Source organism: Scyliorhinus canicula, chromosome 4, assembly GCF_902713615.1.
Source record: "Scyliorhinus canicula chromosome 4, sScyCan1.1, whole genome shotgun sequence".
Taxonomy (NCBI): Eukaryota; Metazoa; Chordata; class Chondrichthyes; order Carcharhiniformes; family Scyliorhinidae; genus Scyliorhinus; species Scyliorhinus canicula.
Window position 1 is genome coordinate 127,113,449 of NC_052149.1, and position 21,342 is coordinate 127,134,790.

At 51.6% G+C, this 21,342-nt stretch overlaps 1 gene segment (V, D, J or C); it reads left to right on the top strand.

The window, feature by feature from the left end:
* The first annotated feature begins 4,182 nt into the window (after positions 1 to 4,182).
* LOC119964948 lies at positions 4,183 to 11,930 on the top strand. The segment is given in 4 exon segments: positions 4,183 to 4,515; positions 4,702 to 4,997; positions 5,474 to 5,507; positions 10,989 to 11,930. Coding segments are annotated over 4 exon segments (708 nt in total).
* The last annotated feature ends 9,412 nt before the right edge of the window (positions 11,931 to 21,342 follow it).

Genomic DNA, 21,342 nt, shown 5'->3' on the forward strand with positions numbered 1-21,342 from the left:
AGGGTCCAGTGGGAAGGAGGCCCATGTTTACTGGTCCCTATAGGAGGGTCCAGTGGTGTGGTGGTATGATTTGCATAGCTGGCTGCCATTGGTGCAGAACACCGGCTTACCATTGGCTCTGGTCGGTTATGTGCCTCTCGACCGATTGGTTGAGACCAGTCAAGTGATGGCTCTCCGATTTGGCGAGAGGCTGAGTTAACCACGCCTCCAAATCGTGGTATAAATAGCCAGAACGCCCGGCGGTTGTCTATTTACTGTAGTCGACCACAGGGCTGACTTCTAGCTTATTAAAGCCTAACTTTTGTACAGCAACTCGTCTCGTGACCTTAAGTCCGCTTCCCACCAGCTCCCCCTCCGCGCGAGTGACCGCAAATACACCGCCTCTACCACTTCCTTAGGGTTCCATTTGGTGTCACAAATGGGGTCTCGGTCTTCCAACGGGAGATGGATCGAATGGTCGACAAGTACGGATTACGGGCTACCTTCCCGCATCTTGATAATGTCACCATCTGCGGCCACGATCAGCAGGACCATGACACCAACCTCCGCAAATTCCTCCAAACCGCAAAACTCCTTAACCTCACATACAATAAGGATAAGTGCGTGTTTAGCACCGACCGTCTAGCCATCCTCGGCTACGTAGTGCGTAACGGAGTGATAGGCCCCGACCCCGAACGCATGCGCCCCCTGATGGAACTCCCTCTCCCCAATTCCCTCAAATCCCTCACCTGCCTGGGTTTCTTCGCTTACTACGCCCAATGGGTTCCTAATTACGCTGACAAGGCCCGTCCCCTCATTCAAACCACGACCTTCCCGCCGTCGACAGAGGCCTGCCAGGCCGTTAGCCGCATCAAAGCGGACATCGCAAAGGCCACGATGTGCGCCATCGACGAGTCCCTCCCCTTCCTGGTCGAGAACAACGCATCAGAAGTAGCTCTGGCGGCCACCCTGAACCAAGCGGGCAGACTCGTGGCCTTCTTCTCCAGAACTCTCCAGGCTTCCGAACTCCGCCACCCCGCTGTGGAAAAGGAAGCCCAGGCCATAGTCAAAGCGGTGCAACATTGGAGGCACTATTTGGCCGGCAGGAGGTTTACCCTCCTCACAGACCAACGGTCAGTAGCCTTCATGTTTGATAATGCGCAAAGGGGCAAGATCAAGAATGACAAGATCTTACGGTGGCGGATCGAGTTGCCCACGTACAACTATGAGATCTTGTATCGTCCTGGGAAGCTCAATGAGCCTCCTGATGCCCTGTCCCGCGGTACCTGCGCCAGCACGCAGATAGACCGCCTCCTCTCCCTCCACGCAGACTTCTGCCATCCGGGGGTGACCCACCTCTACCATTTCATTAAGGCCCACAACCTGCCTTTCTCCATCGCGGAAGTCAGGACAGTAACCCGTGACTGCCACATCTGCGCCGAGTGCAAACCGCACTTCTACCGCCCCGAGCGCGCACATCTGATCAAAGCATCCCGCCCCTTTGAACGTCTCAGCATTGACTTCAAGGGGCCCCTTCCCTCTACCAACCGCAACATTTACTTCCTGATGGTAATCGACGAATACTCCCACTTCCCCTTCGCCATTCCCTGCCCCGACATGACCACATCGACCGTCATTAAGGCCCTCCTCTCCATCTTCTCACTGTTCGGCTACCCCGCGTACATACACAGTGAGCAGGGGTCCTCATTTATGAGCGACGAGCTGCGTCAATTCCTGCTCAACAGGGGCATTGCCTCTAGCAGAACGACCAGCTATAACCCCCGGGGTAACGGACAGGTCGAGCGGGAGAATGGTACCATCTGGAAGACCATACTACTGGCCCTCCGGTCCAGAGATCTCCCTATTTCCCGATGGCAAGAGGTTATCTCCGATGCCCTACACTCTATCCGCTCACTCCTCTGTACTGCAACTAATCAGACACCTCATGAACGTCTTCTTGTTTTCCCCAGGAAGTCGTCCTCCGGATCCTCTCTCGCGACGTGGCTGGCCGCCCCCGGACCCATCTTGCTCCGGAAGCATGTGCGGGTGCACAAGTCCGACCCGTTGGTGGAACAAGTCCAGTTACTCCACGCTAACCCGCAGTATGCATATGTGGAGTACCCCGACGGTCGGCAGGACACGGTCTCCCTCCTGGACCTGGCACCCGCCGGCGTGCGCCCTTCCCCCCCCTTCACCACAGACCCCCCCCCCCTGTTTTTTTTCCCCCAGCGCCCCACCCTGGCCATCCCTTCCCCATCCGCGGCGTATCCACCGCCAGCTCGGGTGACGGAAACTGTTCAAGGCCCATCGCTCCCGGACTCCAGGACGTCAGCGGAACCACCACCATCGGCTGAACCGACGTCACCTACTCCACTGCGGCGGTCTGCTAGAACGTCATGGGCCATGAAAAGACTGATCGAATCAATTTAATTAACAACAACTCCATGGACCTTGTTGAGACATTTTGTACTATTGCTAATTGTCTGGGCCAGTGGGAAGCCAAAATAAGAAAAAGAAATTTCTCCCTGCTCTGGCTGCTACTCATACCACCAGTTCTCTCCCCCCCCCCCCCCCCCCCCCCCCGGCTTCTTTCTCCGCAAGGGGTGAATGTGGTGGTATGATTTGCATAGCTGTCTGCCATTGGTGCAGAACACCATTGGCCCTGGTCGGTCATGTGCCTCTCGACCGATTGGTTGAGACCAGTCATGTGACGGCTCTCCGATTGGTCGAGAGGCTGAGTTAACCACGCCTCCAGATCGAGGTATAAATAGACAGAACGCCCGGCGGTCGTCCATTTACTGTAGTCGACCACAGGACTAACTTCTACCTTATTAAACCTAACTTTTGTACAGCAACACGTCTCGCGTTCGATTGATGGCTCATCAAGTGGGAAGGAGGTCCATGTTTATTGGTCCCTATTGGAAGGTCCAGTGGGAAGGAGGCCCATGTTTACTGATCCCTATTGAAGGGTCCAGTGGGAAGGAGGCCCATGTTTACTGGTCCCTATTGGAGAGTCAGTTAGGACATGGACACCATGGTCGATAAGGAGGATGGTTTCTTTATGTTGTAAAAGTGTGGTTATCCACCCCTCATCCCAGTTAAACACCAGGACCCCAGAGACTGACCATGGAAGGGGAAGGAGGGGGGAAGGGATCTGAATGTGTTCGGAATGGACAGGATGTATCAGTGGCTCAGTCTCTGTCCCTCCAGCTCACACTGATGGGGTGAGGATCTCCTCTCTCTGCTGGGACTTCATGAAATGAGGTTTGTGTTCAAACCAGTGCCCAGTGAGAATAGACCAACAGCACAGAACTACCCTTAATCTGACAATAATCTGTCAATTTTACTGAGCGAGGCCACAGCACGGTCAATGTGGGGAATGGGGCCTTACTTAAGGAAATGACAAGCTCCTGGGGTCAATTAGTGGGACAGAGCAGAGGGGGATTTATCCTTTAAATAACTGTGATCCACTTGGGAGAGTGTGGGAAAGAGAGAGCGAGGGGCAGACTGTGACAGAGAGAGAGAGAGGGGGAAGCATTTAACTGTGATCCACCTGGGAGAGTGTGGGAAAGAGAGAGTGAGGAGCAGTCTGTGACAGAGAGAGAGAGAGAGAGGGAAGCATTTAACTGTGATCCACCTGGGAGAGTGTGGGAAAGAGAGAGCGAGGAACAGACTGTGACAGAGAGAGAGAGAGAGGGGGGGAACCATTTACTGTGATCCACCTGGGAGAGTGTGGGAAAGAGAGAGCGAGGAGCAGTCTGTGACAGAGAGAGAGAGAGAGAGGGAAGCATTTAACTGTGATCCACCTGGGAGAGTGTGGGAAAGAGAGAGCGAGGAACAGACTGTGACAGAGAGAGAGAGAGAGGGGGGGAACCATTTACTGTGATCCACCTGGGAGAGTGTGGGAAAGAGAGAGCGAGGGACAGACTGTGACTGAGAGAGAGAGAGAGGGAAGCATTTAACTGTGATCCACCTGGGAGAGTGTGGGATAGAGAGAGCGAGGAACAGACTGTGACAGAGAGGGAGAGAGAGGGAAGCATTTAACTGTTGCACCAGCACTCAAAGTCAACCTCCAGTAATAGTAACTCCTGTTACAGAGATCAGTTAGAGAATTACAGAACGATGGAGAGTGAGAGAGAGAGAGGGAGAAAGAGAGAGATAGAGACAGGAAGGAGAACACATGGAGACAGTCAGAGAGGGAAATAGAATGGGAGAGAGTGCAAGGCAGAGACTGAGAAACTGATACAGGAAAGAGAAAATAGAGTGGAAGAGAGAGCAGACACTGAGGGACAGGTACTGAGGGAGTGAGTGAGCAGGGTGAGAGAGAGAGAAGAGGAAGTGAAGGTGCTGACGTGGTGTCTCTGCCTCATACCATTTACATACTGAGGAACGGGCAGTCAGACTCTCACAGGCTGCAGCTTTATAAAGCAGAGCCCAGTGAAGGGAGAGTTTATCAGTAACCAGGCACAGGGACAGGAGCAGACACCATGATTTCAGCCATCCAGCTGATCTTGCCTCTGGCATTCTGCACCGCAGGTACAAATCTCTCTCCTTCCACCTTGAATATTTTCCTGCTCTCCATTTCAATCCAATTCTACTGACTTGTGATTGAAGGGAAAATGCTGAAAGCAGAGGAACAGTCAGTGTCTCCAACAATATCTCATTGTACAGGCTCTTTCTGTGACAGTTCTTACTTCACTCTGTTTCTCTATTACCCCTCAGGTATCAGTGGAGACATCATCATGACCCAGTCTCCCCCGGTGCTGTCATTGAGCCTGGGCCAGACCGCAACCATCACCTGTACGGCCAGTCAAGGCATTGGTGATAATTGTGCTTGGTTTCAACAGCGAGAAGGTCAGAAACCGGTTCTACTGATACATGATGGAAGAACTCGACACACAGGAATATCTGACCGATTCACCGGCAGTCAACAGTCCAACACATTCACTCTAACACTCAGCAACGTACAAAATGAGGATGTTGCTAATTATTACTGTCTGCAAGATGAAGCCTACCCCCTACACAGTGATACAGAGCCTTACAAAAACCTCAATACACACAGTCCCATCTCCTGTACTGACACATCCCACAGTTTTATAGAATATATAATAATGAACACACAGTCCCACCTCCTCTACTAACACATTCCACAGGTTTATATAATATATAATAAACACAAGATAGGAAACTGTACAAATGATTCTCACCGTCCACTACACACTCCAGTCCCTGTGGTGTCCACAGCTCACTGAAGGCCTCAAGTTTCCATCTTACTCTCCATATCCACGTATGAAGAGCAGCGGAAAGATTTATCATCTAAAATTAGAATTCTCTACTCTCCCAACAAACACAGAGACATTGAGAGAAACAGAGAGAGAAAGAGTTCGAGAGAAAGACATGAGTGAGTGAGAGACAGAGAGAGGGTGAGAGTGAGTGAGTGAAGCAGAGAGCAGAGGTTTTTGTACAGCCCCTGCACTGGAAGCTGTCAGTGTGGCTTACGTTCGGTAAAGGAACCAAGCTCAGACTGAGTAAGTAAACCCCAATCCTCCGTTATTAACCCTTTCAATACTGAAACTTTCTCAAACACAAATGCTGAATAGTTGAAGGTGTTAGTGGGGAGCTGCAGTGAATGAAATGGTTCATTGAAGAACACTGTGTAGAACAGGGTGCCCAGCTGTATTTCTTTAGTTCCATTCCCCCCCTTTAAGCAGCAAGATATAAGTAAGCAGCTTTTACCCACCGTGTGGAGGAGATCTGGACGTTTGCAGACTGTGTTCACATTCCTGGACCATGGAGTGAAATCACTCACTAGACTCCTGTCAGTCTGTGTGTGACAGACACGGGCAGAGTTTGATGTGAGCTCTGGCTCCCTGTCACACTCTCTGATATAACTGATCACAGCAGCAGCAGCAGCACAGAGAGACACCGAGGTCCCACTTCCCCCAGCTTTAACTCTGCTCTCTCCACTCCCTGCTTATCTCTTAGCAAAGTTCTGATGACAAACAGGTCCAGCAGGGCTCACAATCCAGTGGCTTCAGTGTTCCAGGCTTTTGGGGAGACTCTCAGTTACTTTCTCTTTGGGTCGAGTTCAGTCTGATATTTATCCCTGATCCAATATTCCTGAAAATCCCTGGAGATATTTGTATTGTTTGATGTGATGTGTGATCTCTGGCTGGGCCAGCATTTATTGCCCATCCCTAATTGCCCTTGAACTGAGTGTCTTGCTCGGCCATTCCAGAGGGCATTTCAGAGTCAACACATTACTGGAGTCACTTGTAGGCCGGACAAGGTCAGGATGGCAGATTCCCACTTCAGACCCACACATCCCATAAATTAACTTTTAAAAATGGCCCAAACTCCACTTTCCTGTCGGTCCCCATAACCCTTGACCCCCGTCAATCAAAAATCTGTCTAACTCAGCCTGGAATATATTCAACGTCCCAGCATGCACTGCTCTCTGGGAAAGAGAATTCCAAAAACAAACGACCCTCTGGGAGAAGAAATTCCTCCTCATCTCCGCCTTAAATGGAGATCCCTTATTTTTAAACTGTATCCACTAATTCTAGATTCCCCACAAGGGGAAACATTCTCTCAGCATCCACCCTGTCAAGCTCCCTCGGAATCTTATATGTTTCAATAAGATCACCTCTCATTCTGCAATGAGTGCAGACCCAACCAGCTCAACCTTTCCTCATCAAACATTCCATTCCTCAGTGGAATCAGCCCAGTGAATCTTCTCTGAACTGCTTCCAATGTCGGAACATCCGTCCTTAAGTAAGGAGACCAACACTGTGCCCAGTACTCACGGTGTAGTCTCCCCAATGTGCTGTATAGATGGAGCAAGACTTCCCTACTTTTATACTCCATCCCCCTTGTAATAAAGGACAACATTCCATTGACCTTCCTCATCACTTGCTGTACCTGCAGGTTAACGTTCTGTGATTCATACACAAGGACACCCAGATCCCTCTGTAACACAGCTTTCTGCAGTCTCTCTCCATGTCAATAATATTCTGATTTTCTATTCTCCCTAACAAAGTGGACAAGCTCACATTTCCCCACATTATACTCCATCTGTCAAATGTTCTCCCCACTCACTGAACCTATCAATACCCCTTTTCAGACTCTGTATCCTCCTCACAACTTGCTTTCCTACCTATCATTTTATCATCAGCAAATTTAGCTACAATACTCTCATTGCCTTCATCCAGCTCATTAATATAGATTGGAGAGTTAAAACCCCAAACAACAGCCATCTTCCTTTGTGCTGGGTATGACTCCAACCAGCGGGTTTCACAGCGGTGTAGGGTGGTTGCAATGGGAAATCCCATTAACAATCGGTGGGAAGACAGAATCCCGCTGACAGCGAATGCCTCACAGCCGGGAAACACACAGCTGAGGAGCCGGAGAGTCCCACACAGGAGCAGGAGTAGACCATACAGCCCATCAAAACTGGTCCACCATTCAATACGATCATGACTGATCTCTGGCTTCAACTCCATTTCCCATCCACTCCCCGTATTCCTAAATTTCTGAAAGACCAAAAATGTATTTTTTTACTTCAATTTCTCTGGGATGTGGGCTTCACCGGGTAAGCCAGCATTTGTTTCCTATCCACCATTGCCCTTGAGGAGGTGGTGTTGTGCTGCCTTCTTGAATCGCTGCAGTCCATCTGGTGTAGGTACACCCTCAGTGCTGTTTGGAAAGGAGTCCCAGGATTTTGACCCAGTGACAGTGCAGGAATGATGATATATTTCCAAGTAAGGATGGTGAGTGACTTGGAGGGCAACCTCCAGGTGGTGGTGTTCCCATGTATCTGCTGCCCTTGTCCTTCTAGTTGGTAGAATTTGTGGGTTTGGAAGGTGCTGCCTAAGGAACCTTGTCAGATCCTGCATTGCAGCTTGTAGATGGTACACATGGCTGCCAATGTGCGTCGGTGGTGGAGGGAGTGAATGTTTGTGGAAGGGATACCAATCAAGCAGGCTGCTTTATCCTATCCCATACAATTGCAGAAATACGTCTCTACTTTTATACTCCAGTCCTTTTGCAATAAACGCTAACATTCCATTTGCTTTTTCGAATTACATGCTGTACCTGCAGCCAGACTTTCTGCATTTCATGAACAAAGACACCCAGATCCCTCTGCCCAGACACATTTTGAATCTGCTTTCCATTGAGATAATAATTTGCCTGACTAGTTTATCAGCCAAAATGGATAACCTCATGCTTCTCCACATGAATCTCCATCTGCCAAATTTTGGCCCAACCTCCTCGCCGATCTATAGCCGTCTGTCAGAGAATCATAGAATTTACAGTGCAGAAGGAGGCAATTCGGCCCATCGAATCAGCACCGGCCCTTTGAAAGAGCACCCTACTTAAGCCCACACCTCCAACTTATTCCCATAACCCAATAACCCCACCTAACATTTTTGGTATTAAGGTCAATCTTGCATGGCCAATTCACCGAGCCTGCACATCTTGGACTGGGGGAAGAAATTGGATCACCCGGAGGAAACACACGCAGACACAAGGAGGAAGTACAAACTCCACACAGACAGTGACCCAAACCAGGAATCGAACCTGGCACCCTGGAGCTGTGAAGCAACGGTGCTAACCACTGTGCTACTGTGCCGCCCATAAAACCTTGTCTCCCCTTCACTGCCTGCTTTCCCACCTATTTTAGTATCGTCCACAAATTTTTCTATATTGCACTCTGTAATATAGATTTTAAACAGTTGAGGTCCGAGGACTGACCCTTGCGGCACCCCACCAGTTACAGTTCACCAGCCAGAGAAGGACCCATTTATTCCAGCCATCTGCTTTCTGTCAGTCAGCCAATCCTCAATCCAATCTAGTACTCTGCACCCCCAGTCCCCCGTGATCTCACCTTCTGGATCAGTCTTTTATGCAGCATCTTGTCAAATGTCTTCTGGAAGTCTAGGTATACAACATCCACAGGTTCCCCATTATCCACCTTGTTGGTTCTGTCCTCAAAGAACTCAAGCAAGTTTGCCAAGCATGACGTACTCTTCAGAAAACCATGCTGACAATGGTGGATTGAGCTTTGCCTTTCCAACTGTTCAGTTATCTCCTCCTTAATGATTGATTCCAGCGACTTCCCCACCACAGAGGTCAAGCTAACCGGTCTATAGTTTCCTACATTTTGCCTCTCTCCCTTTTTAATTGCGAGCATCACATTAGCCTGTTTCCAATCCAGCGGGATCCTTCCAGAATGCAGGGAATTCTGAAATATCACAACCAATGCATCCATTATCTCTTCTGCCACCTCCTATCATATCCTAGGCTGCAGGCCATCAGGTCCCAGAGACTTATCTGCCTTTTGTCCGATTAGTTTATTCAATACCGACCTACTAGTGATGGTTATTGCACCAGGTTCCTCTGCATTAAATGTAGTTTTTCACAAAGTTATAATCTTCTCCTGAGAAGACAGAGGCAAAATATTGGTTCAGTGCCTCCGCCATCTCCGTGTTCCCCATTATTACCTCACTAGTATTGTCCTCTAAAGGGCCAACATTTACTTTAGCTATTCTCTTCCTCTTTATAAACTTATAGAAGCGTTTGGTATCAGTGATTATGTTTTCTGCTGGTTTCCTTTCGTAGATCATCTTGGTTTTTTGATTTTCTTCTTAGTAACCTTTTACTGAACCCTAAAGTTCTCCCAATCCTCCAGCTGACCACCAGCTTTTGCAGTGAGGTATGCCTTAGTTTTTGCCATTATGTCTTCTTTGACTTCCTTGTTTAGCCATGGAATATTTTTCTCCCTTTTACACTTCCTCTGCCTCTCTTATTGAAGGTGGTCATTGCCTGGAACGTGTGTGGTGCGAATGTTAAATCTGTCAAACACAGCCTGAAATATATTTAACGATATTTGTCATCGGAACCTGTCAAAATCCTTGGAAAATCCATGTTGTCAACATCAAACTCACTCCCTTCATCAGCCCTCCTCGTTCCCTCCTCAACATATTCAATCAAGTTAGTCAGACACGACCTTCCCTTAACAAATCCATGTTGACTGTCATTGATCGAACTGTGTCTCTCTCAATGATGATTATAATTTCTCTCAGAATTATTTCCAAATATTTCCCCACCACTGAGGTTAGACTGACTGGTCAGTAATGACTCAGTCTGTCCCTTCCTCCCTTTTTAAACAACGGCACAACATTATCATCCTCCAGTCCTCCGACACCACGCCTGTAGTCAGAGAGGATTGGAAAATAATGGTCAGGGCCTCCGCTATTTCTTCCCTTAGCAGCCTGGGATACATTTCACCCAGGCCTGGGGGTATCTCCATTTTCAAAGATGATGAACACATTAATATCTCCTCTCTCACTATCTTTATCACATCCAATATTTCACAATTCTCCTCCTCCTGAACACCAATGACTATTTTTTGTCTCATTTGTGAAAACTGATGTAAATTATTCATTAAGAACCATCTCCATGTCTTCCACCTCCACACACAAGTCACATTTTGCTCTCTAATTGGTCCCACTCATTCATTAGTTATCCTGTCACAATGTCCCTCACTATTGCTTTGTGTGAACATATTTGTTCTGAACTCTCTCTATCTCCAGCTTGAATATCCTCCCCCTGCTCTGACACTGTTTTACCATCAAGTCGCTGTTTCCTGTCCAATTTGGCAAATCCCAGTTTAGTAAAATTGGCCTTTCCCCAATTAAAAACTTTTATCTTGGTCTGTCTTTACCCTTTTCAATAACTACTCGAAATCTAACTGAATTATGATCACTATTACCCAATACTCTCCCACTGATACCCCTTCACCTGCCCAGATTCAATCGCTATAACTGTCCAAAACTGCTCCTTCTCTTGTTGGGATTGTTCTGTACTGGTTAGAAAGGTTGCTCAGAATGGATTGTCAGAATTCCAGACCACCTATATATTGATACATGTCTTGATTCCAGTTAATATATTGGAAGTTGAAATCCTTTATAATAGCAGCGATTAAAATTCCTTCTTTTCTCTTTCAGGCCGTGAGAATTCACAACCCACACTGACCCTGCTGCCCCCCTCCCTGGAGGAGGTCAAGACCAAGGGCACTGCCACCCTGGTGTGCCTTGCCAATCACTTCTATCCCGATGAGCTGGTGGTGGAGTGGAAGAAGGATGGTGCAGCCATTTCGGACGGGGTTCAGACCAGCAACTACCTGCGAGCTTCGGACAACACCTACAGTGTCAGCAGCCTGCTGACCCTCTCTGGCTCTGCCTGGGAATCCAACGCCCGCTTCTCCTGTGCCCTCACCCACGTGAGCCTCTCCTCTGCCCTCAGCAAGAGCATCAGGAGATCAGAATGTGCGTAGAGGGTTAGAGACAGTCCACAGAGGAGACACAACTTTAAATAGAACAGGGGTGAGCTGGGAGGGCAAAGGTCATTGTCAGCAGTGAATTACAACTCTCTTCCTTCTTGGAACTGGGTCTGAGGCACTTCTGAGGGTCAGGGGTTAAGGCAGGTTTTGGGATAGTGTAGAGGGATCATCGCCCCATATCTAACCCCGTGCTGCACCTGTCCTGGGAGTATTTGATGGGGACAGTGTGGAGGGAGCTTTGCTCTGTATCTAACACCGTGCTGCACCTGTCCTGGGAGTGTTTGATGGGACAGTGTAGACTCGTGATGCCAAGTAAAACCTCTCTAAGATGCTGAAGATTGTCAGCTGTACCAAAATAATGTGACCCTCTGAAGTCTCTACTTCAGGAAAGCAGACCTCCTTCCTGCTCACCCTGCAGTTACAATTTAAGGTTTAATCACTGTTTAAAGGGACAGGATTCTGATGATATTGAGAAAATCTCCACAAGTGTTTTAATAAACCTCCAATTTCCGTGAATTTCTCCAGCTTCCTCTGGCTGGGTTGTCTATTCAAGTCTTTTCTCTGACAATGTAAATCTGTAAAAGGTAATAAACATTAAGAATATTCAGTCTGTGTCTCATGTGTGCTTTGGAAATGTCCCTCCTCCCCATCAGCTGATTGGTTGTATTTCAGCAAGTGATTGTCATGATTGGCTGGTTGGCCTGTCAATCAATGACACATCAGCAGAAGATTGGATTCAAAGACATTTATCAATCATTTTAAAATGATCAGTTTTATCTGGAATCTCTGAGTTTACAAGATTCAAATCAGAAAAGAGACTGAAAGTTGCTGGGATTAAATCATCACAATCACAATTCTCCAACCCATATTCCCCACCTCCCCCTTGACCTGACCATCTCACGTTGTCTCACTACTCCCATAGTTTCAATCACAGATAAGACCATCTCTGATCACTTCCTTGTATCACTCCCCACCCACATCCCCCTTCCACACCCCAACCCTACCCCCTTCTGTATCCATCCCTGGAAAAACCTCTTCCCAAATTCACTGTAGCACAGTGGTTAGCACTGTTGCTTCACAGTTGCTTCAGGGTCCCAGATTCTATTCCCGGCTTGGGTCACTGTGCGGAGTCTGCACGTTCTCCCTGTGTCTACGTGGATTTCCTCTGGGTGCTCCGGTTTCCTCCCACAAGTCCCAAAAGATGTGCTTGTTTGGTGAATTGGACATTCTGAATTCTCCCTCAGTACACCGAACACACCTAGTGTGGTGACTAGGAGATTTTTTACAGTAACTTCATTGCAGTGTTAATGTAAGCCTACTTGTGACATTAAAGAAGATTATAGTTATAACTTACAACGGCACTTTCAAAATCCCAACTATCTCTGGCCCTCCGATCACCACAACATTTCAGCAGGGACTGATTTACCCAACCTCACCCTCACCTCCACCTTTGATATCCTCGTCCCCAATAAAACCATTCCTCTCTCTCACCCTGACCATTCCCCCTGCTACGGCCTCATCTCCACTCACTTAATCCAAGTGACGCAGACTTGAAAGGATATGGTGGAGAACTGGTTTATCCATTAAAATGATCCCAGACCTGACCCCAACAGTGGCTCTGAAACTGGATCCAATATTTAAGTTTATTTGTCAGACTCTGTGGAAAGAATGAATACAATATTAGCTATTAAATTTCACATCCAAAAATAACAGCTCACACTTACCCCTTAAACAACTCAATTCCCTTTGAACAAGAAAAGAGACACACAGCGCTCAATCCATCTGAATATGGGAGAATTGTGGACTCTGCGCCAGGCAGATCAGAATTCAACTCCTCTCTGCAAAGTTTCTCCAAATAAACATTGCTTCTCCGCAGCTCTTCAAAATGACTCTCTGTCAATTACAATGACAATTATAATTGCAGGCTATACCACATTTCTATTTCAGCGTGCTGGCAGGATGCTTCATTACGCCGGCTGGTCAATGGGGTTTCCCATAGTGCGGCAGCACAACGCAGTCGGGAAACCCCCGCAACTTTCCCAATTGAACCACAGTCCATTAGTCCAGACTGAAAAACACATTCCTTTGTAAATGTCACTTTCTGGCTGCTACGAGCACCCAGGCCCAGCAAAACAGAATGCTTTAAAAAAAAATATGACCAGTGCAAACACACTCTGACCCTAATCTTTTAACCCTTAAATTGCCCAATACTTAGAATCCAATATTCCTAAAATCTTCCAGTCGTCACTCCATCCACTGTCAGATCCGGCTGGACCACTTCAAACACTCCCGGCTCCTACTCCCATCTGCTAAAACTGCTCACTATTCCAGGATCATCCTGGAATGTAAAGATAATCCCCGGCTTCTTTTCTCCACTGCAGACCATCTTCTTAAACCCCTCTCTCCTGTCCCTTGTTTTCCAGTGCCCCCACCCACACACCCGCAACCCAGCCCCTCCCTTCCCGGGGGATGGCCGAACACCCACCGTGCCCCACATGCCAGCACCCATGCCAGCCGCCATGGACGGGTGCTCTGACCACTGAGGCCACCATCTCCCAACCCCTGGGCTGCTTGCATCGGAACGTCTAACGGTTGTGCTGTTTGTGTCCCCCCCTCCCCCCCCCCACCACAGGAGAAGGCCGCGCACAACCGCCGGGAGCGGGGGAAGACCGGGGTGGGGGGGGGGGGGGTGGTCCACAGGACTGCAGCCTCACATCATGCCTGAGCAGAGGGCACTGGACGTGGTTGGTTGCCCGCCAGAAGGGGAGGTCACCGAGGCGGAATTCAGCTGCGGGCGAGCATGTGGGACCCTGTGCTTAGTTGCGGATCCCCATGGAACATGTGTGAACACCCCACCCACTCCCCTCACTCCCCTCACCCACACCCCCTCATCCCAAAACTGCACCCCCAGCCCCCTCAGCCCCCGCAACACCTCACCCCCCTCAACCCTGCCGCTGCCCCCCACCCCGCTGTCTAAACTTACATGCCGTCTTGTGTCTTACTGGACCTCCTGAAGATGGGGCCGGACCATCCAGAGTGCAGGCCCTGTTCGAGGACCATGCCCCCCTCCCCCAGTGCCCAGACCATCCCCATCACCCCCGCCTTAGGGATTCAACGAGACCCTGTGATGGACTGGCGCTTGCATGCAGGGATCAATCAGGTGGAAGGTGCTGCCGTGGGCATGAGTCAGACATTGTCATACGATGTGGAGCATCGAGGCTCATCACAGAGCAGATTGCCAGCATCCTCCATCCTATGGGCCAGACCCGCTGTCACTGCCAACCCCGTACCCCCAGGGACCAGACCCGCTGTCACTGCCAACCCCGCGCCCCCAGGGACCAGACCCGCTGTCACTGCCAACCCCGTGCCCCCAGGGACCAGACCCGCTGTCACTGCCAACCCCGTGCCCCCAGGGACCAGACACGCTGTCACTGCCAACCCCGTGCCCCCAGGGACCAGACCCGCTGTCACTGCCAACCCCGTGCCCCCAGGGACCAGACCCGCTGTCACTGCCAACCCCGTGCCCCCAGGGACCAGACCCGCTGTCACTGCCAACCCCGTGCCCCCAGGGACCAGACCCGCTGTCACTGCCAACCCCGTGCCCCCAGGGACCAGACCCGCTGTCACTGCCAACCCCGCGCCCCCAGGGACCAGACCCGCTGTCACTGCCAACCCCGCGCCCCCAGGGACCAGACCCGCTGTCACTGCCAACCCCGTGCCCCCAGGGACCAGACCCGCTGTCACTGCCAACCCCGTGCCCCCAGGGACCAGACCCGCTGTCACTGCCAACCCCGTGCCCCCAGGGACCAGACCCGCTGTCACTGCCAACCCCGTGCCCCCAGGTTGTAGCGCTTTCGCGAAGCTTTCGCGATTTCAGCATCAGCAAACGGAGAATCGCGCTCCATATCTTTCCCTCATTTATCTAGTTTCATTCCGATCTCACCTTAGTCCCTCTCTGAGCTCATTCTGTCCATGAGAGGGGTGTCATCGTTGTACAGTGGTTAGCATTGCTGCCTCATGGCGCCAAGGACCAGGTTTCGATCCCGGCCCTGGGCAACTGTCCATGTGGAGTTTGCACATTCTCCCCGTGTCTGCGTGGGTCTCACCCCCACAACCCAAAGATGTTCAGGGTAGGTGGATTGGCCATGCTAAATTGCTCCTTAATTGGAAAAAGTTTTTTAAATATTAAAAAATAATTTCCCCGGATCCACCTCCTGTTTTCTCGATCGCATTCCCACTAAACTGCTGATCACCCAACATTCCCTCCTGGTCGCCCTGTTAGTCCATATTGGAAACTCCTCTCTCTCTGCAGATGTTCCCTTTCAGGTGAAGCAATGTTTCATTTACACCTGTTTCAATTGGACGATTGTAATCACTGCTCCCAGTTCGGTCTCCTCTGCATTGGGGAGGCTCAGCGCAGACTGTGTCACCACTTTGAGGAACACCTTCACTCAGTCTGCAAGAATGACCCCAGCCTTCCAGTACTTTGCCATTTTAACCCAGCATTTTTCTCTCAGGCCCACATGTCCGTCCTTGGCCTGCTGCAGTGCTCCAGTGAAGCCGAATGCAAACTGGAGGAGCAGCGGCTCATCTTCTCATCAGGCTGGCTACAGCCTCCTGGAATGAAGATTGAGTTCAACAACAGTAAAGAGAGATGCTGGGCTGGATTGTCCGTCGGCTAACGCAGAAATCACAAAATGTAATTGGGCGGAGAATTGGTTTTGACACCCAGCCTTGCTGGCCGCAGTCATAGCGGTCTGTACCTAGTCACCGAGATCCCGTGGGGGTGACCAGTTTCACGCCAAATCGCAATTCTCCATTGCCTGGACAGCGGCATCAATGCATTCCTTTCCACATGTGGAGTAAACTCCGTTGGTATATCATTAGCGGGCCTGACCCAGTATTCTCCGGGACCCCCACGATTCTCTGCCTCCATCGGGGGGAGTCCCTGACGGCGAGGTTCACTTGTGCTTTTAAAAATCGTGAAACTGTCGCAGTGGCTGATGAGGGAGAGAGAGGAGTTCGGACACGGTGAGGTGTGACCGTGGGCTGCCGGTCCCGACACTGGCCGTGCTGGCTGGGGGGCTGGGGGTGGAAGGGCCGTGGGGCTGGGGTCACCCCCTCAGGACCATTATTCCTCACCCCATCAGACCGTTATTACCGCAGCCCGCAAGGCAGCCATCTTGCTGCACATCTCACTGACCACCCACCCTGGCCCATGGTTCTGCAGAGTGACACCGGCAGTATGGCTGCCCCCACCCCACCGTCGCTCCATTCCACCCCAACACCCCCAAATCCACCTTCCTCCATACCACCCCACCTTCACCCAACCGGCTGGAACCGGCCAGTGGGGCTGCACGCGGCCCACCCAAGCCCACAGTAGCCGCTGCAGAGGGGGGGCCGGACAGGGGGCGTGGAGCATATCGGCTGGCAAGGGCATTTCCAGCCTCTGGTACCCCTGGCAGCAAAGATGGGCACCAATCTCTCCCTCATTGTCAACAAAACTAATGAGCTGGTCATTGACTTCAGGAAGCAAAGTATTGTACACGCCCCTGTCTGAATCAATGGTGCCGAGTTGGAGATGGTTGACAACTTCAAATTCCTCGGTGTGAACTTCACCAACAATCTATCCTGGTCCAACCACGTCGACGCTACCACCAAGAAAGCACAACAGAGTCGATACTTCCTCAGGAAACTAAGGAAATTTGGCATGTCCACATTGACTCTTACCAACTTTTACAGATGCACCATAGAAAGCATCCTATCGGGCTGCATCACAGCCTGATAGGGCAACTGCTTGGCCCAAGACCGTAAGAATCTATAGAGAGTCGTAAACACAGCTCAGTTCATCACACAAACCTGCCGCCCATCCATTGACTCTGTCTACACCTCCCGCTACCTGGGGAAAGCGGCAGCATAATGTAAGAGCCCGCCCACCCGGGTTATTCACTCTTCCCACTTCTTCCATCGGCAGAAGATACAAAAGTCTGAGAACACACATGGATAGATTCAGAAACAGCTACTTCCCCGCTGTTACCCGACTCCTGAATGACCCTCTTATGGACTGATCTGATCTCTTCACACATCTTCTCTACTGATTAGTACTACACTCCAGTATGCTTCACTCGATGCTTGTGGCTATGTATTTACATTGTCTATTTATGTATGCCTTATGTGTTTTTTTCATGTATGGAATGATCTGTCTGGACTGTGCGCAGAACAATACGTTTCACTGTACCTCGGTACACGTGACAATAAAACAAATCCAAACCCAAGGATGGAGTGCTGGCCACACAACAGGCCGAGGAGGAGGAGGAGGAGGAGGTGCAAAGGAGGCGCCACATGAGGCCTCATGTGTACCGGCAGCACCTGACATTCGAGGATCTGCCGGACCGGGCATGCTGTCGAAGGCTCCGGCTGATCAGGGGAGAGTGCGGCATTTATGCCAGATCATGGCACAGCTGGCACCCAGGGGGAATTGGGGTGAACACCTGCTCCCAGTGGCTGTCAAGTGATGGTCGCCCTGAACCTTTACGCCATGGGGTCCTTCCAGGCGCCGAGTGGGAACCTGTCTGGGATCTCACAGAGCTCGGTGCACAGGTGTATCCGTGCCTCATGGAGGTCCTATGTACCCAGGTGGTTCAATACGTCCACTTCAATGTGGACCGAGTCCACCAACATGCCCGGGTAGCGGGGTTCACCATCATCTCCGAGCTGCCCCAGGTTCAGGCGATGATCGACGGGATGCACGTTGACAGGCCGCTCTACTGTTATGGGCCAGGGTTTAGAGAACCCCAAAGTGTATCATGGAGTTCACCTGACCCACAACTTTTACTAGATTGTAGTATGGGGAGCACACGGCCCACTCTACAGATGTGGTACAGCAGAAATGGAAAAGTATTTTTTCCAGCAAACAATGTTTACTCTATGAATCAAGTTAACATTTTTTAAAACATACAGTGAACATCTTAGCAACCATGAATTCAAATACAACTCCGTAAGAAAACAACATTAAGTCATCCTTAAGCTTTCCTTTTAACATCCGTAAGACTTAAAAAAAACCTTTTCACAGAAGCACATCAGGTTTAAATTCACTACTGAGAAAAGTTATCCCTCTGAATTCACCAAATGATCAAGAGATAGTCTTTACATGGCAGAGAGAACAACATTACACCTCCTGCGGCTGACTGCAGCTTCAACACCCACAGTGTTTCAACAAAACCAAAAAACCCACAGACACACCCAAGCGTTTTCTCAAAGCAAAACTAAAAAGCAGAGCCAGAGCTAAGCTCCACCCACACTCTGACATCACTGCAGTAATAGACACCCATTCCTTAAAGGTAATCTCACATGACATGACACAAACCAAAAGTGGTTCCACTCAATGTAAGTGCAGCTGGGATCTGTGCCCGATACCCGGGCAGTGTACACGACGCCTTCACCCTGGCACACACAATGATTCCCGGCCTCCTTGAGGTGCACCCCCGGCTGGGGGGTTGGATCCTGTACGACAGGGGTTATCCACTTTGGTCGTGGTGGATGATGCCTATCTGCAGTGCGCAGACTGTTACGGAAACCCGCTACAATGCCGCTCACGCAACGACCAGGGGCGTGAAGGACCGGTGCTTCAACATCCTGAAGATGCTGCTCAGGTGTCTGGACCACTCTGGAGAGCCCTGTGGGCGGAGTGGGATGGCCGCCCACATTGTGGTGGTCTGCTGTGTCCTCCACAACATCGTGCAGCATATGGGAGACGTGCTGGAGGAGCAGGATGAACGTTAGTCCTTGTCCAATGAGGAGGATGGGGAGGAGGGCCAGGATGGACAGGACATAGGGCCCAGGCAGGCATGGAAAGCCACACAACGTGTGAGCCAGGGTCAAGGTGCATGCAACGCTCTGATCGCTTCCACGTTCACCGACTAGGTGGGGGACAGGCCTGGGGCACTCCCCCCCCCCCACCTCCCCACCCCCCCCCACCCCCCCCACCCCCATCCACCCACCTCCCCACCCCCATCCACCCAACCCCCCCCCCCCCCCCCCCCCAGTGATCCGCACATCTGCAACCCCCTCCGTGATACCCACCTGCCGCACTGCGGGGGTGTGGGCCCTGTGTTGGCAGTAATAGCGGGTCTGGTCCATGGGTTGGAGAATGATGACAACTCGCTCTGCGATGAGATCTGGGTAGCCCGCATCGTTTGACAAGCCCTGACTCCGGCCCATTGTGACAAATAAATTATTATTATCATTCAACTGTGCCCTGCACCCGTGCCAACGTAACTGGTATCTAATTTTCTGGCCTTACAGATCCTAAGGCTATGTCTAGGTGGATCCCCAGATGGTACATCATGATTGGAGGTGGCCTGCTGTGACTCCTGCCCTGACCTGGATCCCCATTGGCGGCATCTTCTGGGGCGACCGGACCTGGATGGGATCGGCTGCTGCTCGAGTGTCGCAGGTGGCGTGGTGCCACCCTGTACTTCCCAATCCCCATATGATGCGCCAAGGACAGGAATATGGTGTTGGCCTGGGTGGCACCATGGTCGGCACGACCTCCTCATTCTGCACGCGGTTGAACTTCTCCACTTGCACCTGTAGGTGCTGGATTCTCGCCGATATCTCCTCATGTGGTCCCTGGCTCTGTGACGGCATCTCCGCAATCAATGGGACTGCCTGTTCCAGAAACCTGAAACCTGTCTGGACAGCAGCTAGTCCCCGGGGTCGGACCTACGACTATCCATCCCCTTGGGAGTTCCTACCTCCACCTGCTGTACCGGAGCATCTCTGAGGTGCGCATCAGAGAGCGTCCCAGGAGCTTCTTCACTAAAGTGCCCAATTGAGGTGAGTGTCTCTGGGTTGGTGGAGGGTGTTGGAGACAGCTGTGACGGGAAATCACTGACATCCTCCCACCCGAGCTCCGGGTTGTCCTGGGTCTTGGGCTTATGGGTCCCCTCCGTGTCGGTGTTCCGCTCACCGCTCGGCTCACAGAGGGGTCTGGCTGTTGTTGGGTTGGGGACAGGGGACTCCAGAAGGTCCCATCCCATCACCAGCGGGTCCTGCAAAATACAAGACAAGATGCATGATTAGACTGCGGGCCGGGGGGGTAGTGGGTGTGCGGGGGTGATGGGCGTGTAGCGGTGGTGTGAGGGTGAGGGTTTGGGGCTGAGGGTGGTGTGAGGATGGTGTGGGGGTTAGGGTGGTGTGGGGGTGAGGGTGGTGTGGGGGTGAGGGTGGTGTGGGGGTGGTGTGGGGGTGAGGGTGGTGTGAGGGTGGTGTTGGGGTGAGGGTGGTGTGGGGGCGGTGTGGGGGTGAGGGTGGTGTTGGGGTGAGGGTGGTGTGGGGGTGGTGTGGGGGTGAGGGTGGTGTGGGGGTGAGGGTGGTGTGGGGGTGAGGGTGGTGTGGGTGTGATGGTGGTGAAGGTGGTGTGGGGGTGGTGTGGGGGTGGGGGAGGGTGTGGGGGGGGTGAGGGTGGTGTTGGGTGGGGGTAAGGGTGGTGTGGGGGTGAGGGCGGTGTTGGGGTGAGGATGGTGTGGGGGTGAGGGTGGTGTGGGGGTGAGGGCAGTGAGGGGGTGGTGAGGGGGTGGTGTGGGGGTGGTGTGGGGGTGAGGGCGGTGTTGGGGTGAGGATGGGGTGGGGGTGATGTGAGGGTGGGGTGGGTGTGAGGGTGGGGTGGGGTGGGTGTGAGGGTGGGGTGGGGTGAGGATGGGGTGGGGTTGAGGATGGTGTGGGGTGAGGATGGTGTGGGGGTGAGGATGGTGTGGGGATGAGGATGGTGTGGGGGTGAGGATGGTGTGGGGGTGAGGATGGTGTCGGGGTGAGGGTGGTGTGGGGGTGAGGGCAGTGAGGGGGTGGTGTGGGGGTGAGGGTGGTGAGGGGGTGGTGAGGGGGTGAGAGTGGGGTGGAGGTGAGGGTGGGGTGGGGTGAGAGTGGTGTGGGGTTGAGGGTGGTGTGGGGGTGAGGGTGGTGTTGGGGTGAGAGGGTGTGGGGGTGAGGGTGGGGTGGGGTGAGGGTGGGGTGGGGTG